General features: G+C 37.9%; 1 protein-coding gene across 2 annotated transcripts in view; it reads left to right on the top strand.

Moving 5' to 3' along the window:
* Positions 1-24817, top strand: part of LOC142352156 (WD repeat-containing protein 93-like) — a 48255-nt gene that overhangs the window by 21629 nt on the left and 1809 nt on the right. Inside the window, exons 7-11 of one of the 2 annotated variants that reach the window (XM_075404555.1) lie at positions 1890-2138; positions 15511-15591; positions 16206-16226; positions 20074-20205; positions 21152-21464. In XM_075404555.1, coding sequence (XP_075260670.1) covers positions 1890-2138; positions 15511-15591; positions 16206-16226; positions 20074-20205; positions 21152-21464 — 796 coding nt within the window. The remainder of the gene's footprint in view (positions 1-1889; positions 2139-15510; positions 15592-16205; positions 16227-20073; positions 20206-21151; positions 21465-24817) is intronic. The other variant, XM_075404556.1, reaches the window with a different exon arrangement.

The raw sequence follows: 24817 nt of genomic DNA on the forward strand, positions 1-24817 counted from the left end.
ACTGTAAAATTGATCTATGGGCACAGACAATTTACAAGCTTTTACACAAAAAATGTAAAAACAGCTCGGTGGGTCAAGTCTTGTTCATTTCAATTGCAATAGAAGCTATTTTATCTGCTAAGGGTTTCAATAGAAGCTAAGGTTTTCATCTGAACAAAAGAAAACACTAACATTGGCGAGCGTCGCTAAGAAAATTCTGGTCGGCATCAACTTAACTGTGGAAATTTTTGTTATTTGCCATTGTTTAATTTTTCGAGTACGTCGATTTTGGGTTGAAACTGAAAGTGCTCTCAAGAAGATCAAAATGGTAACAAAATGCCCGTAGCGATGACGAATTGAATTTGGGACTGTACATTGGCAGATAAGAGAATATTATTGAATTGTTAACCATTTTTTAAGCTGATCGAAATTAAATATTTTAATTTGACCATGTCAGGTTTCGTTTAAATACTCATTAAAAATTTGCAAAAGAAATATATATATATATATATATATATATATATATATATGCTGTTTCTCCCCCATTAAATAGGAGATATAGAACGCTATAATATATAATCTGAACAAAAAATCTCAAATTTTCTGTCACCGACAGCCCGAAATGGGCCAAACTTGTGGATCAGCGAATACAGAGAAAAATTGAGCCAATCAACCCTATAAATCCAGAGAGAAAATAGAATTGGGATACTCCTCACTATCTGAGGAGTCTAGGAGCTTCTATAGTTAGGGTTACTGGAATACTTTGGAATACCAAAAATTTGCTTACACTAAGTTGACTCAAAAATGCTTTTTTTGCAAGTCCACCCTCGAACAATTCTTTGAGTGACGCGTATGAGGGCAGCAGTAAATAGATATCCAAGTGCAGGAGTTGCTTGATGCTAACAAAATACTCCAACAACCGATCAATTTGAAACAGTACTTCACGAAATACTAACAAGAGAACAAAGTGTACAGGGAACACTATTTCAGTCACCTTGAAAAGTTTTTTCTGTTAGTAGTTTTAACGGCTACTTAACGGAACGAAACAGATATGTTCAAGGATTTTAATTCTTATGGAAAATTGTAACCAAAAAAGTGGTCCATAAGTACTCTTTATGGCGTTCTATGTGAAGTAAGATACCATAAAAGTGAACTTTGTTTTTTTATGACTTTTAATGAATCCAAAACTGGGTTTTTGAATTGATTTGAAAAGTAACTTAAAAAGTCAGGCATTTCGTGTTACAGCTATTTGTGGAAAATTTGCGACCATGAAACGGTCCATAAACATTTTTTATGTCGTTTTATGGCGCGTAAGGCACTATAAAAGTGAACTTTTTTTGACGTTTAATGAATCCAAAACTAGGCTTTCGACTTCATTTGAAAAATAACCCCAAAAAATCGGGCATTTAATAATGCAGAATTTTCATTGAAAATTTGTAACCATAAAACGGTCCATAAAAAGTTTTTTTATGGCGTTTTATGATAAGTAGGATACCATAAAAGTAAAGTACAGAATTTTGAAATTTTATGCACAGAAACGTTATTTTGGCTTGTCTGCATGTGGCCCTTTTGGCTGTTATTTGGCTGTTTTTCAGCTAAACTCAAAAATTCTATGATCGTTGTATGTTTAGTAAGTTTCCGTAAAATCCATATATGGCGTTTTATGATTAGATAGTTTCTGTTATGGTGGTCAACCTGGGTAGCGAATACCTTCAACGGTCAGGGTTAGTTGTGGCTATTTGCCGGCAATCGCCGCACTATCTTTTGAAAGTGCGATGTAGATGGTGTTAACGAAAAATCTTTTTGAGAGGTACGATCTTCTATTGGACGCTTGTAGTAATACTGCTATGTTAATCGATAGAATTCGCATGTTTTAAATTAAGAGAATTCAATATAATTAAAATTAACAGGTGTGGCAATGAGTCCTTACGAGATGTTCAAGCGAGCAGAGGGAGTAGTGCCTGGCAGTGGTCTCCTGGGACACCAACTGTCTCTAACCCACATGGAAGTGGCCAACACTGCCTTCAACATGCTCAATTCTAGAAACCTACACTTACTGCCTCAGTCTGAAACTGTCACCATCGATAGACAGCCGCAGGTTCTCTTCTTTGTCCCTGGAAGGTTGACTCCAGTTGGCATTGACAACGAAAGGGAAAATGGTAAGAACCTCTGATGCAACCTCAGATTAATGGACACATCTCAACTGAAATCCACAAAAGGCAATCAGTTGCTATGCAGTGCCACAAGTTTTTTTTTAATCCGGGGACGCGAAAAGTTGGGGTCTTACCTATATAATATCATTTGGAAACATTCCTGCATAATTGATCTGACCACGAGATTGATGAAGTAAGTTGTGTTAAGTTAAGAAAAACGAATTAATGGCATAATGTCGCACGAAGAAACTGTATCTAGAGCACAGCAAATATTGAGATCTTATTCTGTTTGCTCCAATTAGTTTGTTAGTTACTTCATAGCTTTAAGACTATTTCTCGTTAAAGCTTGTTTCTCGTACTCTGAGAGCTAAAAAGTCGAAAAGTGAATATTCGGGTTGCTGAACACGAAAAAGCTGACGCTTCTGTTTGATCGCTTTGGAAGTTAATGCTCAGTATGAAAATAGCTGTGGAATCTCTCTGGCAATCGAAGTTTTGGGCGGTCTGTCGAGGACTCTGAAGAAGGCCTTACTGCGCATGTCGTTGTTAGCTGATAGCAGAAGTTATCAGTAAGTGGGACATTCCGTTGCCTTCGATAGAGCAGTTCAGTCACTTTCTGTTCTTATTATACGCGGATCCGCTACTATGCTGTTGTTGCGAGCTCAGTAGTTGAACGCAGTTGAATTTGTCTGATAATTAGCGACGCGATTATGTGGGACGCAATGTGAAAATAACTGTTCCTAGACGGTTGTGTTGAGCTGAATAACCTATTGATGAGATAGGAACACGCTCAGAATCATTATTGAACTCACCCAATGAGAGGGAAGCCTATTGTTAAGCAATGCCATCCAACAGGGGCGACTTGGGCTCATTTCAAGTTCAATAACGCGAGGAAATTAAAAAACGAGAGTTAAAAAGGCTGAGGGAGAGAGGAAGAATCATCAAAGATTGGAGACAATATTAAGATTGGCAATAAAAAATAATCAGCAAACATTTGAATTTTAGATCAAGACCAACCAAGATTTTTTAATAAGGAGACCAAGCAGATTGGAATAAAATTTCGTTATTCTTATTGTGATTAGTTTGAAAGCAGATATATTAACATCTAAAACAAAAGTATGCATAGGTTGTAAGTCTCTACAAAAAATGAGCAAGTCAGTCGTCTCAAATCTAAACGTAGGTCACTCCTTGGCAATTGGTCTTCTGGTTACTGCTATTTTTCGTGTCCTCCTTTGGTTAACTCCTCAACGCAAGCCATTTAACAGCTTCGAACTGTCCCCGGGTTCAAAGCTTTGAGCTAAACACAAGCGTAACTGCTTTTTGCTGATTTGTTCCTGAAAGATTGGACCATTTTATTAGTTCAACTCCCCAATTGGGTGATCTTGGTCAAAAGTTAGGTTTTCCAAACGTAAATAATTCAGGTAGAACTGGCATATATTGTCAAACACAAGTGGCAGTGAGTGCAACGTCAACAAATATTGATCTACGTGCACAATCTAAATCAGAATAATTAAATAAGTCCAGCGGTCCTTCGTTATTTTCTTCATTAACCTCATTCCCCTGATCAATATCCTCTTCCAAACGAGCTAGTTCATCTTATGTACTCAAATTCCTTTGACTACATGATCTCATCGATTTGCATGGTGGTCGTCGCCATCGTGGGTACTACAGACATGAGTGCCAACATCAACTAAGCACATGTTCACTTCGAATTGTGCCACAACAGGAGCACGTGGATGGACAGGGGGCACATTCCGGTTTGATTGAGATAAATTGGAACCGTTTGTCGGGGCCGAGCATTTTGACATAGGGGTGGATGTGATCCTTAGTATCGTTGACAGTGAAGCGGAGGGAAACGAATGATTGTTTTCTACAAATGCGGGCGTTAGTTGTTTTGACCACCTTTTCTGACAACGAAAAGGGTTGTTTACCACAGGATTCAACCACGATGTAACTCTAATTTCTTAATCGGCCGGAAAAGACTCGAAGAGTATAAGCATCTAAAACAAAAATACAACAGGCACGCGTTAAGAAAGCAAATACAAAGTCTAACCAAAATTAAATCAGTTTTGCGCTGACAAAAGCAGAAACTAGGCAGATAGTCAAGGGAAATTGTAATGAAGTGGAGAAAAAAATGTAGCGTACTGTGAGAACAAAATTTTAGCTTTTGTCATAACATATTATTTTTTTGGGTCAATGGGAGGTCGCGAAAAAACGATTTTGTCCAGCAGTGGTCTAGTCACTGGTTTCGAGCCAATGCTTTCTACTCGTTGTCTGGATGGATCCTCCCTTTGACCGTACCACATCGATCATATCCTGGGGGCATCATTAATCAATGGCAATGTAAAAGTTGGGAAATCAAAGTAAACGTACGTCTCCTCGCAAATATTGGCTGGCGGTAATACAATTTCTTAAGCGCTCGGGTAATGGTAACAAGAAGAATAGATTCTAGTTCATGAACAATTTTCTGACCCACGTTACAGTTAGATGTCGGCAAACACAGCAAAATTTTGTGCCGAATTCTTAATTTAGTCTATTTTGATTGAAGGGTCGCGTTTGCAAACCTGAATAATTGAGTTAGCACTGGCAGATAATCTCCGAAACAAAAGTGGCAGTTAAACAACTATTGATCTGCATGCAGAATACATGGTCTTCCTCCTGTGCTCAGTTCTTCAAACAGTAGATATATTTAAACCTTGTTAAATATGACCAATGCGCCTTTTTTCTTTATCAAACTAATTCCCTTGACCAACATTCTTTCTCTCAGCTAGATTCCGATATTCTTTTTATCCGCTCTATTCTAATTCCCCTCATCATAAGCTTATTCATTGGCATGGTCGTCGTCGCCAACTTGGGTACTAAGGGCTTGAGTGCCTGCAACACGCAAGATCAAGTTCACTCCGACTTATGGCACAACATACAGGCTTGGATGAACAGAGCCCATTCTGGTCTGCTCTAGATGAACTGGGACATATTGTCGGTGTCGAGCATATTGTCATAAAAGTGGATATGATTCGTTGTCTCTTTGACAGTGACCTGTAAAAAGAGGGAATTCATTGACATTTCAAATAAAGTCTTGAATTTATATGACAGTTTTTTGACATCTTGATTATAGCTGCAAAGCTTTAAGATGAGCTGAGCTATATTGCCGTGCTCTTGGTTTATTTTGTTTCGTCGTCTGACGCTCTTTTTTGTTTTACATTTGTTCACACAGCAACGCTGAAAAAGTCAAATTTTCTGAATTTCTTCCTCTCACTACCGTGTCTGCGCGCGTGACGTCATTTCTCACTCTCTTTAGCAAAAGTCTTTTGCGTGATTAGATTTTGATCACAAGTGACTTACCTCACTCAATAAAATGACGTTTGCACTATGAAACTTAAGTTTAATTTGAATTTGTTAAGGTCAAAGGAACTCATATGTGCTTAAAAGATCCTCAATAAGATGCTTCTGAGAGATGAATTTTAACAAGCTTTATTAATTTATCGCTGAATGTTTTTCATCTAGCTTTTTGAGCGGCGTCGACTTTTTTTTCAATTTAGATCTGTCTCCGTTTCTATCTCTATTATACGGCACGCAGGTCTATTCTTTCGCAGCTATTCCTGCAATCTGCCGGCTATGTTGCTTAATCCTTTTAGATATACGTATTTAACTTTCCATGATGCGGAGAATTGTCGGATGCACTTTTTGAAGTACCTCCAGGTGAATGGCTGGCATCAAGTAGCAGATGTGAATGGTATAGGTTTCTCAAATTTTTTATGCATCGTTAAACCCAGGCTTCAATCACCCTTCAGCGCTGAAAACTTGGTTGGCCAAAACAGTTTCGAGTATCTGTATGTGAAAGAAAAATATTTGACACACATTTCAGCAAAAAAAAATCTTTAAGTCGAATAATAGTGAAACTGAGCAGATTGTCTGGAAACAAATCGGAAAAAATTGCAAGGTATCAAAAAATATCACTTCGATCGTCATCAATAGCAAAAATGTTTACTCTATGGTCAGTAGCAGGCTACGAAAAGAGACTTTCATTGATCCTTGTCCTATTCAACCGGTTCCAGCTCGAAGAGAGCTCGTTTGCAATTGGTATCAATTCATCGCAGTTAAAAAAATTCACGGGTCATTGCTTCCTGCGTGGCGGCTGTTTGCATCCTCTCGCTGCTTCGCCAAAGATACCTTCATACATCAATCCTGCGGGCTTTATTCTTTAAGCGACGTGTTGATATTGGGATTCAAAATAAGGATGCGACTCGTTGCCAACACTGGCTGGCAATAATTAATTTTTTAAAACTATTGGGCGACTAAGATATAGGAAAACAGAACCAAATTTTTTCTCAGGTGTTGAAGTTTTGAGTGGAGGGGAGGAGAAACTGCTTATCGGCAGTTGTTGCTGGAAAGGTCGGACCATTTAAATAGTTCAACTTTCAGATTGAGCAGTTTTGATTGGAGATTGGCGTTTGCAAACATAAATAATTTTTTTGTGGCAAATAACAGCCCACTAAATTATCTTGAAACACGTCAAAAAATCGTAATGTTGTATGGAACACTCCAATGGTCATCAGTAGTATAAGGGTTTACTCTTGTGGTTTGATTGTGGTCAGAGGGGGCCTTGTGGTTTGATTCAGAGGAAATAAAACCAGTCGTCATTCCCATTCATGATGGAATAGGTGTGGGAAATACAGGCGCTAATTTATTTGAAAGTGTTTTTGACATCCAGAAACTAATTTCATTTTATTGCCCTAATGCTGAGATATGTCGAATGCACGTTTGAAGTACCCCCAGGGGAATAGCTAGCATCAATTAGCCGATGTGACTGGAATAGGGCTCTGAAGTTGCATCGTTTAACTCCGACTTCAACAACGATTTAACCCTAAACTTATGTTCGTCCGAAACAGACTGAAAGAGTATATGCATCTAAAATAAAAAAAAACAATAGGCAAACGTTTTGCATGTATCACACACACAAAGTCCAGCAGTCAATTTTGAGTAGATATTAATAGTTGAAACTAAGCAGATTGTCAGAGTTAATTATCTTGAAACAATTGGGAAAATTTTAAACTTTTGAAAAAGTTCTTACTATTATAATCGTCATCAATATTGTAAGTGTTTACTCTTTGGTAAGTAGCAGTTCACCTGTGGACCTGCCCACAGGACACCTGTGGTGTCCTGTGGGCAGGTTTCGTTGTGCAAACTTTTGAAGCAGGGAAGTCAAAAGAACAGTGCGCATTCTGGTATGATGCTCACGAAGCATACTGGCATAGTGTGGCAGAACAGGCGTAAATTTATTTGTGTTTTTAACATCCAGAAACAAATTTCATCTATATACGCGTATTTTACTTGCAATGATGCGGAAACATGTTGATTGCACTTTTGAAGTACAACCAGGGGAATGGCTGGCATCTGAATTTGCATCTGTATCGTTAACCTCAAGGTTAAACCACCCATTAGCTCTAAAATTTTGGTTGGAGGAAACAGATTCGATGAATGTATGCGTCCAAAACGTATTTTCAAAATAATTCACTTTAATCGTCATCAGTTTTGTAAGGGTTTACTTTTTGTTGAGCAGCAGGACTTGAAAGGAATTTTTTTTGGTCAATGTCCTAGTTCACGCGTTTGAGTACAAATATTTTTGAGACATTGTCCTGGTCAGCTTTTTCGAGCTTTAAGAGCTGACAGTTCGCTATATTGTCCCAGTCATCACAGATGAAAACAATTGTTGGGAGAGTCATTCCTGCCTTGCTTCTGGGTGCATCCTCTCGCTGCCTTGCCAAGTTTTCTGTAATACATCGGTCCTCAGCAGACGGTATCTTGTTGACGGTTTTCGTTCAGCAAATTGTTGAGTAGACAAAATAAACAAACGACTCGTTGCCAGCAATCGCTGTTGTTAATACGGGTTTACAGGTTTGTAAGGTCTCATGCAATTTTAATTTGTAGAATGGATTCTGTGCTCATGGTGACAAATTTCTGCCAAATTTTACTGTTAAATTATGGAAAAACACACGACACATTTGCTCTAGATGAAACGGCACAATTCGTTGGCGAGGAAATTCAACGAATTGGGAGCAGTTGCTGGTGTCGAGCATTGTGACTTAGAGGATGTAAATACAGGCGTTATTTTATTTGAGTGTTTTTTTTTACATCCAGATACTGATTTTATCGAGATACACGTGCTTTACTTGCAATGATGCGGAGACATGTTGGTTGCAGTTTTGAAGTACAACCAGGGTAATGGCCTGCATCAAGTGGCAGACGTGAATGAAAAACGATTCTGAAACTTCATCTATATCGTTAACCTCGAGATTAAACCACCCTTCAGCTCTTAAAATTTTGGTTGGAGGAAACAGACTCGATGACTATATGCGTCAAAAGAGCATACAATTGGCATGCGTGTAGCAAGAAGCACACACTGTCCAACCAAAAATTCAAAATTTAATCATGTTTCAGTAAAGGGTGAGAATTGAAACTCAGCAGATAGTCGGAGCAATTTATAAAACAATTGAGAAAATTGTAACGTATTAAAAAAAATCACTTTGTCGTCAATATTGTAAGGGTTTGCTTTTTGGTGTATAGCAGGACAAGAAAGGAAATGTTTTTTGCTCAATGTGTTAGTTCACCCGTTCGAGTACAAACATTTTCGAGACCTTGTTCTAGTCAGCCTGTTCCAGCTTAGCTCATAGCTTGCGATATTGTCCAACTCATCACAGTTGAAAACAATTCTTGGGAGAGTTCCTGCTTGGTGTCTGGGTGAATCCTCTCACTGCTTTGCCAAACTTCCCGTCGTACATCGGTCCTCTACAGACGGTATCTTGTGGACAACTTTCGTTAAGCAACCTGTTGAAACTGCAAAATAAACATACGACTCGTTACCAGCACTGGCTGGCGGTAATACAAGTTCGTAGGCTCTGGTGCCGTGATAACAAGTAGAATTCATGATTCTTGGAATACATGGATTCTCTGCTCACGATGAGAACATTCTGCTGCATTTTACCGTTAAATATTGGAAAGCAACAAAGCTTTGTCCCCGGGACAAAACAAGTTTTGTTAGAAACGAAAGAGCAACTGCTTTTTCTCAGTTGTTGCGCCAAAGCTTGTATCGTTCTTACAGTTCAACTATCCAATAGGTCTATGTTCATTGAACGTTGCGTTTGCAAACTTAATTAATTGCGTTAGCACTGGCAATTTTTTATCTACATGTACAAGCAGTAATCTCCATGCAGTTAATAATAGTTCATGGGTCATTTCTTATTGTGTGGTGGCTGGCTGCGTCTTTTTGCTGCCTTGCCAAATTGGCCATCATACATCGATCCTCTACAGACTGTATCCTTTGGGCATAATTTGTAAAGCGAATTGTTGATTTTAGAGATTCAAAATAAGGATACGACTCGTTGCCATCACTGGCTGGCAGTAACACAAGTTTTTAAACTATCGGGCAACTAAGATATCGCGAAACGGAACCAAATTTTGTCTCCGGTGTCAAATTTTCAAGCAAAATGGAGGAGTAGCTGTTTATCGGAAGTTGTTGCCGAAAAGGTCGGACCATTTAAATAATTCAACTCTCAAATTGAGCAGTTTTGATTAGAGATCAGCGTTTAGAAACGAATATTTTTGTTAGTACTGGGTAGATAAGACCACTGTGTCTTCGTTTTTGTCTTTATCATTATCAACTTTTCCCTTGACCTTCATGCGCTTCTTCTAAACAAGTTTCCAATAGATTCGTTTCGTCCGATTTTTTTAAAATTTTTCTGACCATTAGCTTATCATTTACATGATCGTTGTTGTTGTTGTAGCCGTCCGGGGTCGACTTCGGCGTCATTAGGTATGCCTTTAGAGCCCGAGGAAGGACGCGGCCTCGACAGGCATCGACCATAAGCTGTCGATCGTGAGGTGGGTGGGTTTCTTCTTGCACTCGAATAGATGTTTCGTGTCATGCTGGCAATCTGGGCAGACGTCACGCGCTTCGGGGTCGATTCCTGACATGTACGAATTCAGTAACTTGCTATAGCCACTTCGTAGTTGGGCGAGCTTGACTCTGGTACTCCTGGGAAGCTTCTTCTCCGACTCGGAAATGGGGGGTGGCGGTGCATTCAGAACCTTGTTATTGCGCATTTTTGAGATGGATTTCCTGACGAACTTGGTGTGAAGTACTATGTTGCCTCGCTTCAGCCTTTTTGGGTGGCTTCTTTCCGTGGCACTTTCAACATCGCTGCCGAATTTTTCTGTCAGGGTCTTCCGCATGTCTCTTTCGATGACTGAGTCCTTGATTCCATGGTTAGGATGGTGTGTCGACTGTGAAGCCAAGAGATGATGTGCTGATAGAAGCTGGCAGTGGTCTCGCACGCGTAGAATCTTCGCCTCGTTGTGAAGATCGTCTTCCCTTGTCATCCGCGTGCAGCCAGTGGCGCTTCTCAGGGCAGAGTTCTGGCATCTCTGGATTTTCTGCCAGTGCGAATCGGCCTGACCAGGGGACCAAACGGGAGCCGCGTAGTTGATGATGGCTCTCCCTGTAGCTTTGTACGTCGTTTACATGATCGTCGTTGCCAACCCTTCCACTACGGGCATGAGTGACATTATCGCGCACGTAGGCCATTGTTCACTTGACCTGTGCAACAACGCGAGAACGTGGATGAACAGAACGTGTTGTCTGGTTTGATTCAGATAAAACGGTACAATGCGTCGGCGAGGAAATTTTACGAAATAAGATCAGTTGCCGATGCCGAGCATGCTAGAATTAGGGTGGCAAATACCTTAGTTAATTTAATTGGACAGAGTTTTTGACATCTGAAGACCAATTTTTATCGAGTAACACTTATTTTACTTGCAATGATGCGGAGACATGTTGGTTGCACTTTTAAAAACAACCAGGGGAATGGCTGGCATCAAGTGGCTATCTTGAATAGAATACGATTCTGAAATTTTATCTGTATCGTTAACCTCAATGCTTAAACCACCCTTTAGCTCTAAAATTTTGGTTGGAGGAAACTGACTCAATGAGTTTATGCTTCTAAAACAAAAGCAAACAATTGACGTTTAGTAAGAAGCACACAAACAGTGTGCAACCAAAATTGAATCATTTTTGAATAGAGAGTGATTGTTGAAACTGATTGTTGAAAGCGGATAAAACAAGTGGGAATAATTGTAACGTGTATTGACAACTGTTCTACTTTTTTGTCAGTAGCATGAAAGGACTCCTTGTCCTAGTCAACGGGTTCGAAATTAAAGAGATCATCGTTTGTGATAATGTCCAGCTCGCAGATGGAAAAATTTCACGCGCCAATTGTGCTTGGCGAGTAGGTGCACCGTGTCTCGCTGCCTCACCAAATTGACCGTCATAAATCGATCCTCTAAAGATATTATCCTGGGTCCAGCTCGCTTCAAGCGAACTGTTGATGTCGGGAAGTAAGCATCACGTCAGCACATGTTCAGAATCGCATGGTTGAACAGAGAGCGCATTTTGGTTTGATGCAGTCGAAAAGGACCATTTTTCGTTACAGAGTATGTTGGCATTGAGGTGGATGTGATTCTTGGTCTCTTTGACAGTGAGAGACCTGAAAACGGTGAGAAATGAATGTCTTTTTGTACGAAATACGGGCGTTAATTCTTTCGACCGCTTTTTTGCCAACCAGAAACAATTCTTTTTACACATTTTACTTTCCCTGGTTCGGAGACATGTCGCATAAACGTTTGAAGTCACTCCTGGATAATTGCTAGCATCAAGTAGCAGAGGTGAATGGAATAGGAGTCTGAAATCTCATCTGCACAGTTAAACCGAGGCTTCAACCTCCCTTTAACTTTAATCTGCTGGTTGGCCGAAACACACTTGAAGTGTACGTGCATCTATAACAAAAACAGTAGGCTCGTGTTTAGCAAAAACCAAAAATTAATCAATTTGAGTAGAAAATAAGTATTGAAACAAAGCTGTTGTGGGAAAACAATTATTTTTAATTGCTCTTGAACGTAGTTCATAGCAATTATTGTAAACGTGTGTGTCTTTTTTTATGCAAAATTTTCGCTTGACAATTTTGACTTTTCGAGTGACTTTTACGCCCTTGACTTTTTGCATTTCGCGTGATCTAAAATTCTCTCTCAATCGCAATTTCAAGCAGCTGAACTCAATTGGCGGCAATTTAATACTAAAAGTCAAATGAAAAGTGCGCCAAAACTGGTGTCATTTATTACTTTAATTCTTAATAGTGGTATATGTTAACCTCTAATGTGGTTATTTGAAGCCCACTATAGAACTTCTTAGTCCCATTTAGGCTCCCCCTCCCTCCCCACCGACTGAAGCAGGCTGCAATTCATTAGAGCTCCCACTAGTCGTTCACGAGCAATTCTTCCGACGTTTAGTCGGTTATGTTTGTCTTCGTCATCAATATTGTAAAGGTTATTAATAGCCGCGTCCTCAATTCCAGGCGGCTATAATAGCGGTCCTAAATTTTTTACAATCCAAGAATTGGATTGTATTGGTGCTCTGTCTTTTTTTTTGTAAGATGTTTTCACACCTTTTTTCATGACTTTGAGCTTTCAAAACGGGATAAACAGGTAAAGCTCAGCGGGCATCAAGTTTCATTAGAGGCCCTTATCCGCGTTTAGTAGTTCTTCAAGTACTTAGAGTGGTGAAGCTACTGGGAAGGCCTTAATTCAAGGTTAATAGGTCATTTTCAGTTTTTGAGCCCAAAATGTTGCAATTTTTTTGTCTTTTTTCGGATTTTTTGTTGGACCAGTCTGAAATTGAGGTTTGTAAAAGTTGTTTAAGATCTTTTGCAAGACATAATTACTTTTTATGGCCATTTTAAGAGCTATATGTATTGCTACACCAAACATAAACACGGTAATTTATTCCAATTTTTTCAAGTTTTTAATATTTTTGTTGCTTCAGCTCTTGGTGTCACAATAATAGGTTATTTTATAGTTTCTAGTGTTAATGGAATGGTTTAATGGTTTTCAACTTCACGAATTTTACGAATTTTTTTGATAAAACTTGAAGTTTTTTCCAATTTTCTGACATTAATTGTCATTATTCAAGTTTTCCAGCTCCAAAGGGCAAGAAATCTCGTCTAGGAATTGCTAATAGTTTACTGCAAAATTTTTATTGGCCATGGCATAAGCCAATTTTTTCAAAATTTTGAAAATTTTTGTCAATTTTTAGGTTTCTCTGCCAAACCATTTCCTTTAGGTTTTGATAATAGGTTACTGCATAGTATCTAGTTGTAATGGGGAATGTGTTTAAAGATTTTAATATTACAAATTTTAGCGATTTTCAAATTGTAATTTTTTCTGACTTCCTGAAATTTTCCTCAGTGGCCAGGTGTTTGCTGCTATTGAAGTTGCTAGTATTATATTGCAGAGTTTCTAGTGGCCGCAAAATAGTTTACTGTTTTTTTAGATTGCAAATATAAGTAATTTTTTAAATAAAGCTTGCAGTTTAAATTTTTTATTGTTTTCAAATTTTTTGGCATTTTCTGAGTTTAACTATCTTCATTGGCCAACTTTTTAAATGTTGCAGATGAGTTACAAGACATACTTTCACAGAGAAAAAATGAATTTGAACATTTTTTCCAGACACATTTTCGAAAATTATCTTTAAATTTTTCCTTTTCATTTGAAGCCTTTTTCACATTTCTTTTTGAAGCATTTGTCATTTTTTTCGATATTATCTAACTTTGGTGTCAAATTAATCTCTTTCAAGTCTTTTGCGTGATTTAATGACTGTATTGCATTGGGTCATAAATGGCCTTCAGGTTAAACGCTTCAAGAGTTTTAGGAGTAATTGTTTTTTTTGTTTAGTTTGATTCTTTTAGTTTCTCAACTTTCGAGATTTCGTCTTTTTGGCTGGGATTGTTCAATTGATCTGCTGGTCAGGTACATTAGGTCTGTTTTTCATTCAATTCCTTGGATTGTATTTTAGGACTTGTCCTGCTATGTTTTTTTACTTCGTCTAACAGATTTTTGTTTCGTCTTACCCTTGGAATTCAAAATTGACTTCTTGGAATTGACTTTTTCAATTACTTACCTCACTCACAAAATGACTTCTGAACTCACTTATTGAACTTTAAGTTTTATGAACATTTACTTTTTAAAGGTCAATAGTGTGCATCTAAGTAGTGCCAAACATATATGCCCTATTTCTTGATTATTAGAGTCTTGAGTTTTTGATTTCGAATTTTAATTTTGGGATCTTCTCCGTTTGTGCCCCCAGTACGTTATGCGCCCCCCAGTTATAGAGCACGTGCGATTACATAGTAAGTCATTGTGTAAAAATTATTGCACGTGCATCTGAGGGGTGCAAATAATATGCGCCCACTAAGCTGAGGGGGCACAAGCGGAAAATTTTGGATCCTATTAGGGCTTTCTCCTTAAGGCTTATGTGTCTCATAAAAATGACAGTCCAAAGCTAACCCAAAAAGTCTAGTGCTAGTGGTCTATTAAAGGACTGGTGGTCGATCTGTCTATCTAATCTCTTTAGTTGTTGCAATTCATGGAAGGCCCCAAGCGTCTATCGCGGCTATTTTCCGGCAATCTGCCGGCTATGTTTAACTCCTTTGTTCAGTAGCAGGCCTCAAAAGAAAATTTTTATCGGTCATTCTCCTAGTGAACCGGTTCGAGCACAGAGAGCTCGAGGGGTGCATTTGAAAGCAGTTCACAGACCATTTCTTCCTGTTTGGCCTCTGGCTGCACCCTGCCGATACTCGCCAAAATGAGCAGCAAACATTGATCCTCTACAGTCGGTATCCTGGGGTCGGTCCGCCTGCGTTAAGCAAATTGTTGAAGTTGGGAAGTTAAAGTAAACATAGACTCGTTGCCAACATTGACTGACGGTAATACCAAGTTGTTGAGCTCTCGGGCACATGTTAACAGGCATAATAAATGCTTTGCTCATGATTACAACATTCTGCCCCCTTTTACCGTTAAATGTGAGAAAAAAACAACCAAATTTTGTCCTCGAGGTCAAAGTTTTGAGCGAAACGCACAAATAACTGCTTTTTGCCAGCTGTTGACTGAGAGACGAGGGCGTTTCAGGTACCCCAAATGCATGGAAGGAAACCAAATGTTTTGTTTCCGAGGCCCAGGTGTAACAATTTGTGCATTTTTGCAGCTTGTGTCTTAAGTAGAAACTCACGCTCGTCATCTACACGCGCCTTGAACCACTCCGCCTATGAAGTGGATGCCATTCTCATGTGGATGCTGCTTGGTTTTCAAGAGCTATAAAATATTGGAGCTTCACGCTATGCTAAACTCAAATCAAAAATTTAATCAGGATTTAAAATGTAAAGGTGATCCAAACTAATATTGAGAGGCTTGAAACAGGTAACAAGAAATTTGCGTGCTTTAAAGAAATCTGACATTGTGAAACTTGAGCACGCTTGTTTCAAGATCATTTTGAATTTAGGTCGATGTTGCTCCGTGGGTGTGTGGTGGTCGGAGATGTATTACATGTCAGTCTACTCACTTCTACGACCACCTGGAAAAGGTAATTTAATCGATCGCGTATTTAGACTACTGCTTTCTGACATGCCCAGTTATCAATCAATAGATTGCGACAAGGCCGAATGAAAACATTAACAGCGAGTGTCAAAAAGCATCAGTTTAATTATTTTGATCTACAAATGTGCACTTTCCAATGAGTCAACTGTCCAGCTCGTAGAGCTAAATGAACGGATATGAAGTCATGTACAACTGAAAATTAGAGATTGTTAAAGTCCATTTTGGATGAAAGATCATTTGTAATAGCTACCAGTCAAAAATTGGGGTGGTCTGCTGGTTGATTTCAGGCGCCGTGAAATATTTTTACACTGAGAAGAAATATCGAAAATTCGTTCGCGACTTATTCGTTCTCGAGTTAAAATCGCAAAACGTAGCTTTCTCGATCTTTTAAGTCATTTCCGATGCAGATGATTGTTAATAATATTTTGGACAAAGTGATAAGCTAAATGGGCCCTTCTATGTTGTAGACCACACCAAGTTTTATAACTAATGTTAATCAATTTGGATACTGTAATCATGCGTAGGTTGTTTTGTACTGCACTGAAATACTTCTTCATTCATATGTACATTGTACATCATTTTCGTGTATTTTGCATTTAGGAAACCTGTTGACTGGATTTGGTAATTTTAGTCCTCTATCAATTGTGTGTTATTCTTTACCAATCCAAGTTCTATTATCTATTCTCTCCTTCATTTTTTGTTGTAGTGCTGATAAAACTTTGCTCTGAACCTCTATATATTTGTTGTAGTTGATGTCTCATTTTAGCGCGTAAGCTATGCTAGACGGATTTTGTCAACTCCTATTGTCTTTTTAATATATGTGAGGTGATGACTGAGCTAAGCTATATGTCATGGTTTTGTTATTTTAAAGTTAGGAATTGATAAACCATATTGGTTTTCCAGTCTTCTTTAGTAACCAGAAAAGCGACAACAATGAACGGATAATACTGTCAGATTGTTGGTTTCATGATTGTGAGCCAATAATCTAGTTCTTAATATAAATAAAACCATTCGTATAAACATAGGAAACAGTGCTTCCAATAATGTCTTCTTTTACCTTAATAATTGTATTGTGCAACGTGAACCTGTGTGTAAGTATTTAGGAATAATGTTGGATTCTAAGCTATATTTGTGGTGCTCAGTGTTTTTGAACTACATATTTTGTCTTGCGTTCCATTAATTGGCACCATTGTCAGCAATATGTAAAGCTTTTGTTCGAATTTGAAGCAAATAGTCATTTTACCAGAAGGTCACACAAACGTTTTCTAAAGATTAAATTATGTAGAACCAAACTGAAGAGAAACTCAATATACTTCAGTTCTGCAAGATTATACAATACACTTCTATCAGCAGATATACTACCAAAAAATGTCGGAAGCTTGTCTGCCACCAAACTCAGCGCTTTTTTCATCGTTTTCGGGATAGTTTTTAATTGCAAACAATAAGCTGATCAACTGTTTTTAGTGGGTAAAGTACCAAATGCTCCGTTTTACCATAGATAAATGTGTCTAGTAAAAAGAGAGACCCCTTGCCTGCATGCTACACGATGTCCAAAATAGAATGGACATTCATGTGTAAATATTTGATGGACTCTCCAGAACCTTCTAGTTTTTGAGATATGGCCATTTTTGTGATTTTTTTGGTTTTTCCACTTTCTTGATGAAGTAGATACCAATTCTTTTTGAATTGGTACAGCGAATTTTTTGATCCTGCACTAATTCTTGTTCCTTTTGTCCTTTTTTCCTTGTCTAATCATTGAAAGAATTTTTCTACACAAAACTTTAATAGTATGCTGTGATTAAGGTTTTTTGTGTTTAATTATGCGTTTTCTGGTTTGATTTTTGCAAATTTTCTGATTCTTGCCCCCCTTTTTTTACTAGGTCTCTGATTGATTTCGGCGAGATTGTTCTATGGTGTACGCATTCGAAAGATGCGTAATGTCAATAGTTCTTAAATTGCGCTCATTTTTGCAACACTGAGTTTTGGATAAATATGTCTTTTTTATTTTTATTTGCCCTGGAAAGAAGTTTGAAGCAATTATTGTAACCATATCGCTTTTATTTCGTTTTGCGAGACCTTTTTTTTCTCATCTACAAGTATAATCAGTTCAACGTAGGTGGCGGCAGTTTACTTCTAATAGTCAGAGGAAATGTGGCAAAATCAGCGTAGATTTTTCACTGTAATTTTTATTAGTGGATAGTTTTATGTAAAAACCTCTCATGGCGTTATTTGAAACCCCTTAGGGATTTGGATACTCTTATTTTGATTTTTTCTTTGAAAAATGTTACTTCTCATGTCATTAGTTGGTTCAATTAATTAGACTAACGAAGGCCTGATCCTACTGTTTTTTGTACTTGGAACAAAAATATTCTTTGCTGTACCTTAAGTAAAAACATGTTTAACGTTTCGCGTAAAAATTTTTTGACTACTACTGGGCAAGTTTTACCGTTTTCCCATTCGGCCCAATGTGTTTTCAACCAGCAGTTTCTGAACACAACCATCTTAAAATCACAGAGCCAGTGTCGAAAAACATAATTTTTAACTACGATTCTAGAATTCTAGAAAATAAACTATGATCAGTTTATAAACTGCTCCGAACGAATATGAAATTGTTTTTGTAAACGTGTGTGTCTTTTTTCTGCAAAATTTTGGCTGGAACGTTCTCATATAAAACATTTTTTCGTTCTCATTTCTTGAGTGACTTTTCAAGCTTGACGTTTGCGTGACCTTAATTGAAATGAGGTTTATTGCTAAAACAACCGATTGGAAGATCTCGTCTCTTTACCGGAGATATTGGGTTCGAACAACTTAGTGGGCACCCATAAAAAGTTATGTAGGCTAATGCCACCTCTGGATTTAAATTTCCTATCCTGTCGTTTGAGAGCAGTTTGTCTGACGCTAGATGTATGTTTAATGACTGCCGTCAGCATCTCAGAGGTTATTTATAAACGCTCTTCATTTTTCAATTCGTTTTTCCTTTCGATTACCTTTCTCAAGGCACGACTTACACGTTTGACTTCTGTCTTACCTCACTCACTGTTTCAACTGAATGGAATTTAGAATTTTCAGCGAATTTGCTTAATACCTTCAAGGTCAAAACGCGGAATCAAAAGAAACAATGAACCAATGAAAACCGGATAACTCGATGTTTAAGGACTTAGCGAAGTAAGTTATCAATATAAATTCTTGAGAGTATACTACCTTCTTGTATTAGTATTAAGCTTATTGTTCTCTAATTTGTAGGCTAAAGTCACTCTATTTATCGAATCTAATGAAACTAAAGAAAAATCAGAACACTTTTTGACACTTGAGAAAAATAAGTCATTTTTTCTCTTTTTCTTAATCGTTTGATTTCAAACGGTGGTCACTGGGGTCAACAGTGGTTATTTTGCGGCAATCTGCCGGCTATGATTTTGTCTTCATTCATTACTTTATTTCAATTCCAATTAAGGTCAAGGGGCTATTTTCCTGAAAAAAATTTTCCGATTGTTTTTATCGAATGGACCACTGATTTTTGGTCTTGAGAAAATTTTCAAACTGCTAAAGCTGGAAGAGCATTTAAGTGCTCCAGAGGGATTTAGAGCCTTGCTAGTTTCTGAGTTTGTGATACGCCGGTAATTTTGAAGAGATATAAAGCATAAATTAATGATATGGAATGCGGTTTTTAATGTTTGACCACCCACTCTATCCCCCAACACCACACCTCAACCTGTTGTCAGTCGATGTTGAGCTTTTCTCCCGACGTTATTTGGTTGTATTTGACTGCTGTTCCTTACATAACAGTAAAGTGTTTATGCCTCAAGTTGTAGTCCGGGTTGAGGTCTCTAGTTTCTTCGTAGTACCTGCAAGATGTGTTTTCTAGCAATTCATCTGAAATCAAGCATTAGATCCGAAGGATGCATTTTTATCTAAGGTGGTTCATCTACCGCTATTTTTTCATTTTCACGTTCTTTGAAAAATGAGTCACCGGTTGAAAAGTTATTTGGCTACCATTGTGGACGTTGGTTTCTAGTACGTTACCCCCATACAGCAGTTTAAAAAGGGCAAATTGAAAAAAAGCAAGCCTCTAAGAAGTTAGTCTTTCAATTCGGCGATGTGAAGTCAACTATTAAATACAGATATTTTTTGACCTTAGTCAACATGCATAATATTAAAATTAGAAGACAGGGAAAATTACGAATTATAAAATTTTTGAAAATGAGAATGCATGATTTAGAATGCAGTGTGAATTGAATTGAAATTGAGATCTTAGCACGCTATTGCAGGTTTGGAAAAAGTTTTACTGGGCAACTTAAGTTAGGCTTGGATTGTGAGCCGAGAATAAAGGTCTGTGTAATACAGGTAGCAAATTAACGGCACAATCGACTACTACCTTCTTGGCCTAATGTGAGGCTGTGATTACATAGAAACCACAATTATAATATTGTTGAGCGTATTGATGATGATGGAGATATTGAGTGTCTTTCAGACATCGAACACAAGCCAGACTCCATAATAAACTTCGGAGGTCCTGTTCACAGTTCCACCCTCTCCAGTGACAATGTTCTGCTAGCATTTGGGTTCTCAGACGGAACTGTCGTGGTGTACGACAAGGAATATGGTACGCGTTGAACTTATGATACCATTGTATCAAAATTTGAAACACTATCGTACATTATTTAAAGTGACAGAATGAAGGATCTGCAGCGCCAGATTTTCATATAGTGCTAGATTTTATTTGAAATGCTAAGTTGCTGCTTCAAGAAAAGTTAAGTGATGCTGTTAATGTCAATTCGAAATTCTTGCGTACGTCTGGAACCGCTATGTGGTTCTCCACGAGTGCCAGGATTTCTCAGTGACTGCATCAGAGTGACGTAACTTATACTTGCGAAATACTATGGAAAAAAAGCGATCTTATTCTCTCTCTAAAAAGAGATGACAATAGATTCACAACAGCCCAGTTGGGACATTAATGGTTACAAATTTTAATCTGCTTAATTGCTCTCAGAGGTTGAGCCAGATTACCTGTCATTTTATGGGTCATTTGATGCTTTCTTTTCATCTCTCTTAAGAAAGTTTTACGGCGCCTAAATAGCAGGGACATACATAATAATGCTAGAATTTTGAAGCCACCTCAACTTACATTTGAAAATTTCTTACTTGCAAAAAATATAATTTATTTGTGCTCACATTAATTTTGAGCCAAGAATTATTATTGTTGCACAATTATTCATATGAGATTGAATTGGTGTTCTTTTCATGGTAATACAGAATTTAAGTGCAATCACCTCAACATAGATTTGAAAATTTATTCTTATTTGCAAAAAAAAATCTTTATATTTGCTAATAATAATTTTGGATAAAGTTGTTTCGCTGTTGTTTCGCTCATTTTGTTGTTTCGCTGCTTGTTAAGTCGTGCGTTTTCCTGAAAAATTAATTCATACCCTGAAAAGCAACATGCTGTCATAAACATTGGAATATTTTTATAGCTAACATTAGATCATCGCCATCAGTCGAGAAATTGCTCGAAATTCTCTTCAAGTTAAAGTCGTTATCGGATTTTTTAGGTTCAGCTCAACAAGTGATGCGAGCTAATTTCTCCAACACGCCAGTTAAACATCTGCAATTTGTGCACCCAACTCTCTTTTCGACCCTAGCATCGCCCTCTAAAGACAAAGAAGACGAAGCGCCTCTTCTGTCCGAGATAGACCGGGAAGTTGAGAGTCAGAATTCCAGTCGATTGCTGGCAAGCTTGGGTGGGGGGTCGGGAGTGAAGCCTGCGAGAACTAACGGGATCCTGGCGTTGTCTGAAGATGGGACTCTGTCGCTTTGTACATTCGGAAAACTCTTCAAATCCGAGACTTCATTTCTCTGCTCTAGGTATGCATAACATTAATATTAGTTGAGTTCATTTCTCTTGCTCATGGTTTCTAGAGTCAGTCTCATTTCTGCATCTAATACAAATATGAAATAATTAATTAATTATAGCTGCGAAGCTGTAAGCTGAGCGGAGCTATATTGCGGTGCTCTTGGTTTTTTTACAATTCAAAGAATTTGAATTGTATTGGGGCGCTGTCTTTTTACGACTCGAAGAGGAGTATTGAGATTCTACAGGTTTTTTTTAGCAGAAAGAAAGTTTGTTCATGACTTAAATTTTGACTGCTTTCTGTTCGAGCATTTACCTCCGTTTTTGATTGTTGACTTCTGTTTTCTAACATTGGACTTTAACAGTAGCTTTGTTTGTAATGTGTAGAAATTAGGAAAGGCTAGCAATGTTCAAGGGGAAGAGGTCATTTTGAGATTTTTTGTTCCTACATATGTCACCCCTAATTATCTAAACTACACCGCACAACCCCCCCCCCCCCCCAACACCACCTATCTACCCCCCCCCCCAACTTACCCCCACCAATCCCTACCCCCTCCCTTCACCTAGCTACCCCCACCTAACCTACCCCCCCCCCCCCCACTACCCCAGCACTACCCTCCTCCCCAACCTATCTACCCACCCACCCACCTACCTACCCCCCCCCCGCCCCAACTTACCCCCCACTTACCCCTACCCCCCAAACTACCCCCTCCATTCACCTAATTACCCCCCCCACCTACCCCTCCCCCCACTACCCCAGCACTACCCACCATCCCAAGCTATCTACCCTCCCACACCACCTAGCTCCCCCCGCACCTAAAAATTATCGGCATTTTTAAAACACTTTAATGTGGTTTGTTGGGCTACTTTTGTTTTCCTCTTGTCTATTTTGATGTTCTGATTTCGGTAAGGTTAGGTTAGACATTATAATGCACGACGATTCGAGTCGTTTCCGGTATTCTACCGGCTATGTTTTTTTTAAGATCTCTTCACGCATTTTCATGATTTTTGAAAATGTGTGAAGTCAAATTGGAGTAGTGATTTTGGTCACGCCGAAACAGGAAGTGGAGCGAAAAGTGGTTTTGCGGCGTGATATTTTTTCGCCTTAAATTTAAAGTAGAGTGAGAAAACGGTGTTTGAACAAAAATTCGATTTCTCGGTAGTGGTTTTTTGTTCACATGCGGCAATTTCACTCTGATTTTTACTGTTTTTTTTTCATTTTTTTGATCGGATTTTTTTTTCTAACTGATTTTCCCACTCCATTCACAGCTCATTCTAGGCCTAGTTTTTTGTCTGAGTTTATTTTTCATTTCTCGCTAGGGGTTTTTTTTGTTCACATGCGGAATTTTGATATTGATTTTCTCTTTCTTATTTTTCTTATTTTTTGTTCTGATTTTTTAAAAAATGGTTTTCTGAATTCACTCATAGTCCATTATAGGTCTAGTTTTTCTGTTTAATCAATGAAAACTCTTTGAATTGTACGTCAGGACTTGTCCTGCTATGTTTTTTTATTTCGTCGTCATGATTTTTGTTTCGACCATATGACGTCACGGCCACTTTTTGTTCATTCTTTCATGCAATTTCAACTGAATTGCATGCCTGACGTCATTTTTTGCTCTTAGTGGAGCGAGTTTTTTTTTCATTCACGTGATTAATTTTTTGGTCACACTTGACATACCTCACTCTCAAAAATGATTTCCTCACTTTGAAATTGACTTTTATTTACTTTAATTCAAAGAGATAAGGTCAAATGGGTGTGTGTCACTCTAAATGAAAGTTATTTGAGATCAGTTAATAGAGGCAGCAATAACTTATACAGATTATTAATCAAAATATAACAGATCAGCCGTCAATAAAAAGACAAATTTTTTTGGTGTCTTTTTTACTGTTATTTTTGAGACTGTCAATCTACGAATCTATTGCGGCTATTTTCTGGCAATCTGCCAGCTATGTTTTACAATTCAATGAATTTGAATTGTATTGGGGCGCTGTCTTTTTTTAAAGATCTGTTCACACATTTTCATGATTTTTGAAGTCAAATTGGAGCAGTGATTTTGGTCACGCCGAAACTGGAAGTGGAGCGACAAAGCGAGTGGTCTTGCGGCGTGAGTTTTTTTTCGCTCTTAATTTAAAGTAGAGTGAAAATACAGTGTTTGAACAAAGATTTGCTTTCTCGCTACGTGTTTTTTGTTCACATGCGGCAATTTCACTTTGATTTTTGCTGTTTTTTCGATTTTTTGGATTGGATTTTTTTTCTAAATCGTTTTCCCAAATCATTCCTAGTCCGTTCTAGGTCTAGTTTTCTGTTAAGTCAAAAACAATTCTTTGAATTGTACGTCAGGACTTGTCCTGCTATGTTTTTTGTTTCGTCATCTGACGCTCTTTTTTCGTTTTAAATTTGTTCACACCTCAAAGCTGAAAAGTCAAAGTTTCCGAATGACCTCTTCCTCTCACTAACGGCATTTGCGCTCGTGACGTCATTTCCCACTCGCTTTAGCAAAAGTTTTTTGGGTTATTTGCGTGATTAGATTTTGATCATACGTGACTTACCTCACTCAATAAAAATGACTTTTGCACTTTGAAACTTAAGTTTAATTTGAATTTGTTTAAGGTCAAAGGAACTCATATGTGCAGTAAAGGTTCCTAATAAGAGGCTTCTGCAGGATGAATTTTAGCAAGCTTTATTAATTTATCGTTTAATTTTTTTTCATAGCTTTTTGAGCGGGGTCGATAACCTTTTCAACTTATATCTGTATCTGTTTCTATCTCTATCATACGGCACGCAAGTCTATTCTTTCGCAGCTATTCCGGCAATCTGCCGGCTATGTTTAATTAACCGTGGTTCACTTTAAATTGATTTGGTTTAAGTTGATTTACTTCAAAATTGATTTGGCAAATTACTGTTGATGAATGGATATCTTATCCAAATATTTCGGAAAATGAAGTTCCCCTCCAATTGGGTTGATTGTGAGTCAGTTTATTTGGTTTACAGGACTTGCCTTTTAATAATTGGACTGCTACCCCTAGTCGGGAGAATACGATAATCTGACTTAAGTTTACACTGTGTAACATCCAAATGGTCGCTTAGCGCATGCCATTATTGAGCAAATGTTGGTTATTTTTTTTTACAGAAGGAGAGCTCTCTTTTATCGGAATGCGTATTAGTATGGTCCTTTTTTGAGCAGTTTTTCTTCACGTTTTTTGTAATTGTTGGTTCCTGATCTGTTACAATGCGGTCAAGTGTAAAAAAAATTTTTAAATTATTAAATTTATAGGAGGCAAAATGTTCGTTCAGTTTGTCATGGTTGTATTTAATTAAAAAGTTTTTATTCAAGAGTTGTATTTAATTGTGTTGGAGGTTTACTTA

This window comes from Convolutriloba macropyga, chromosome 13 (genome assembly GCF_964194025.1).
Source record: "Convolutriloba macropyga chromosome 13, txConMacr16.3, whole genome shotgun sequence".
Lineage (NCBI taxonomy): Eukaryota > Metazoa > Xenacoelomorpha > Acoela > Convolutidae > Convolutriloba > Convolutriloba macropyga.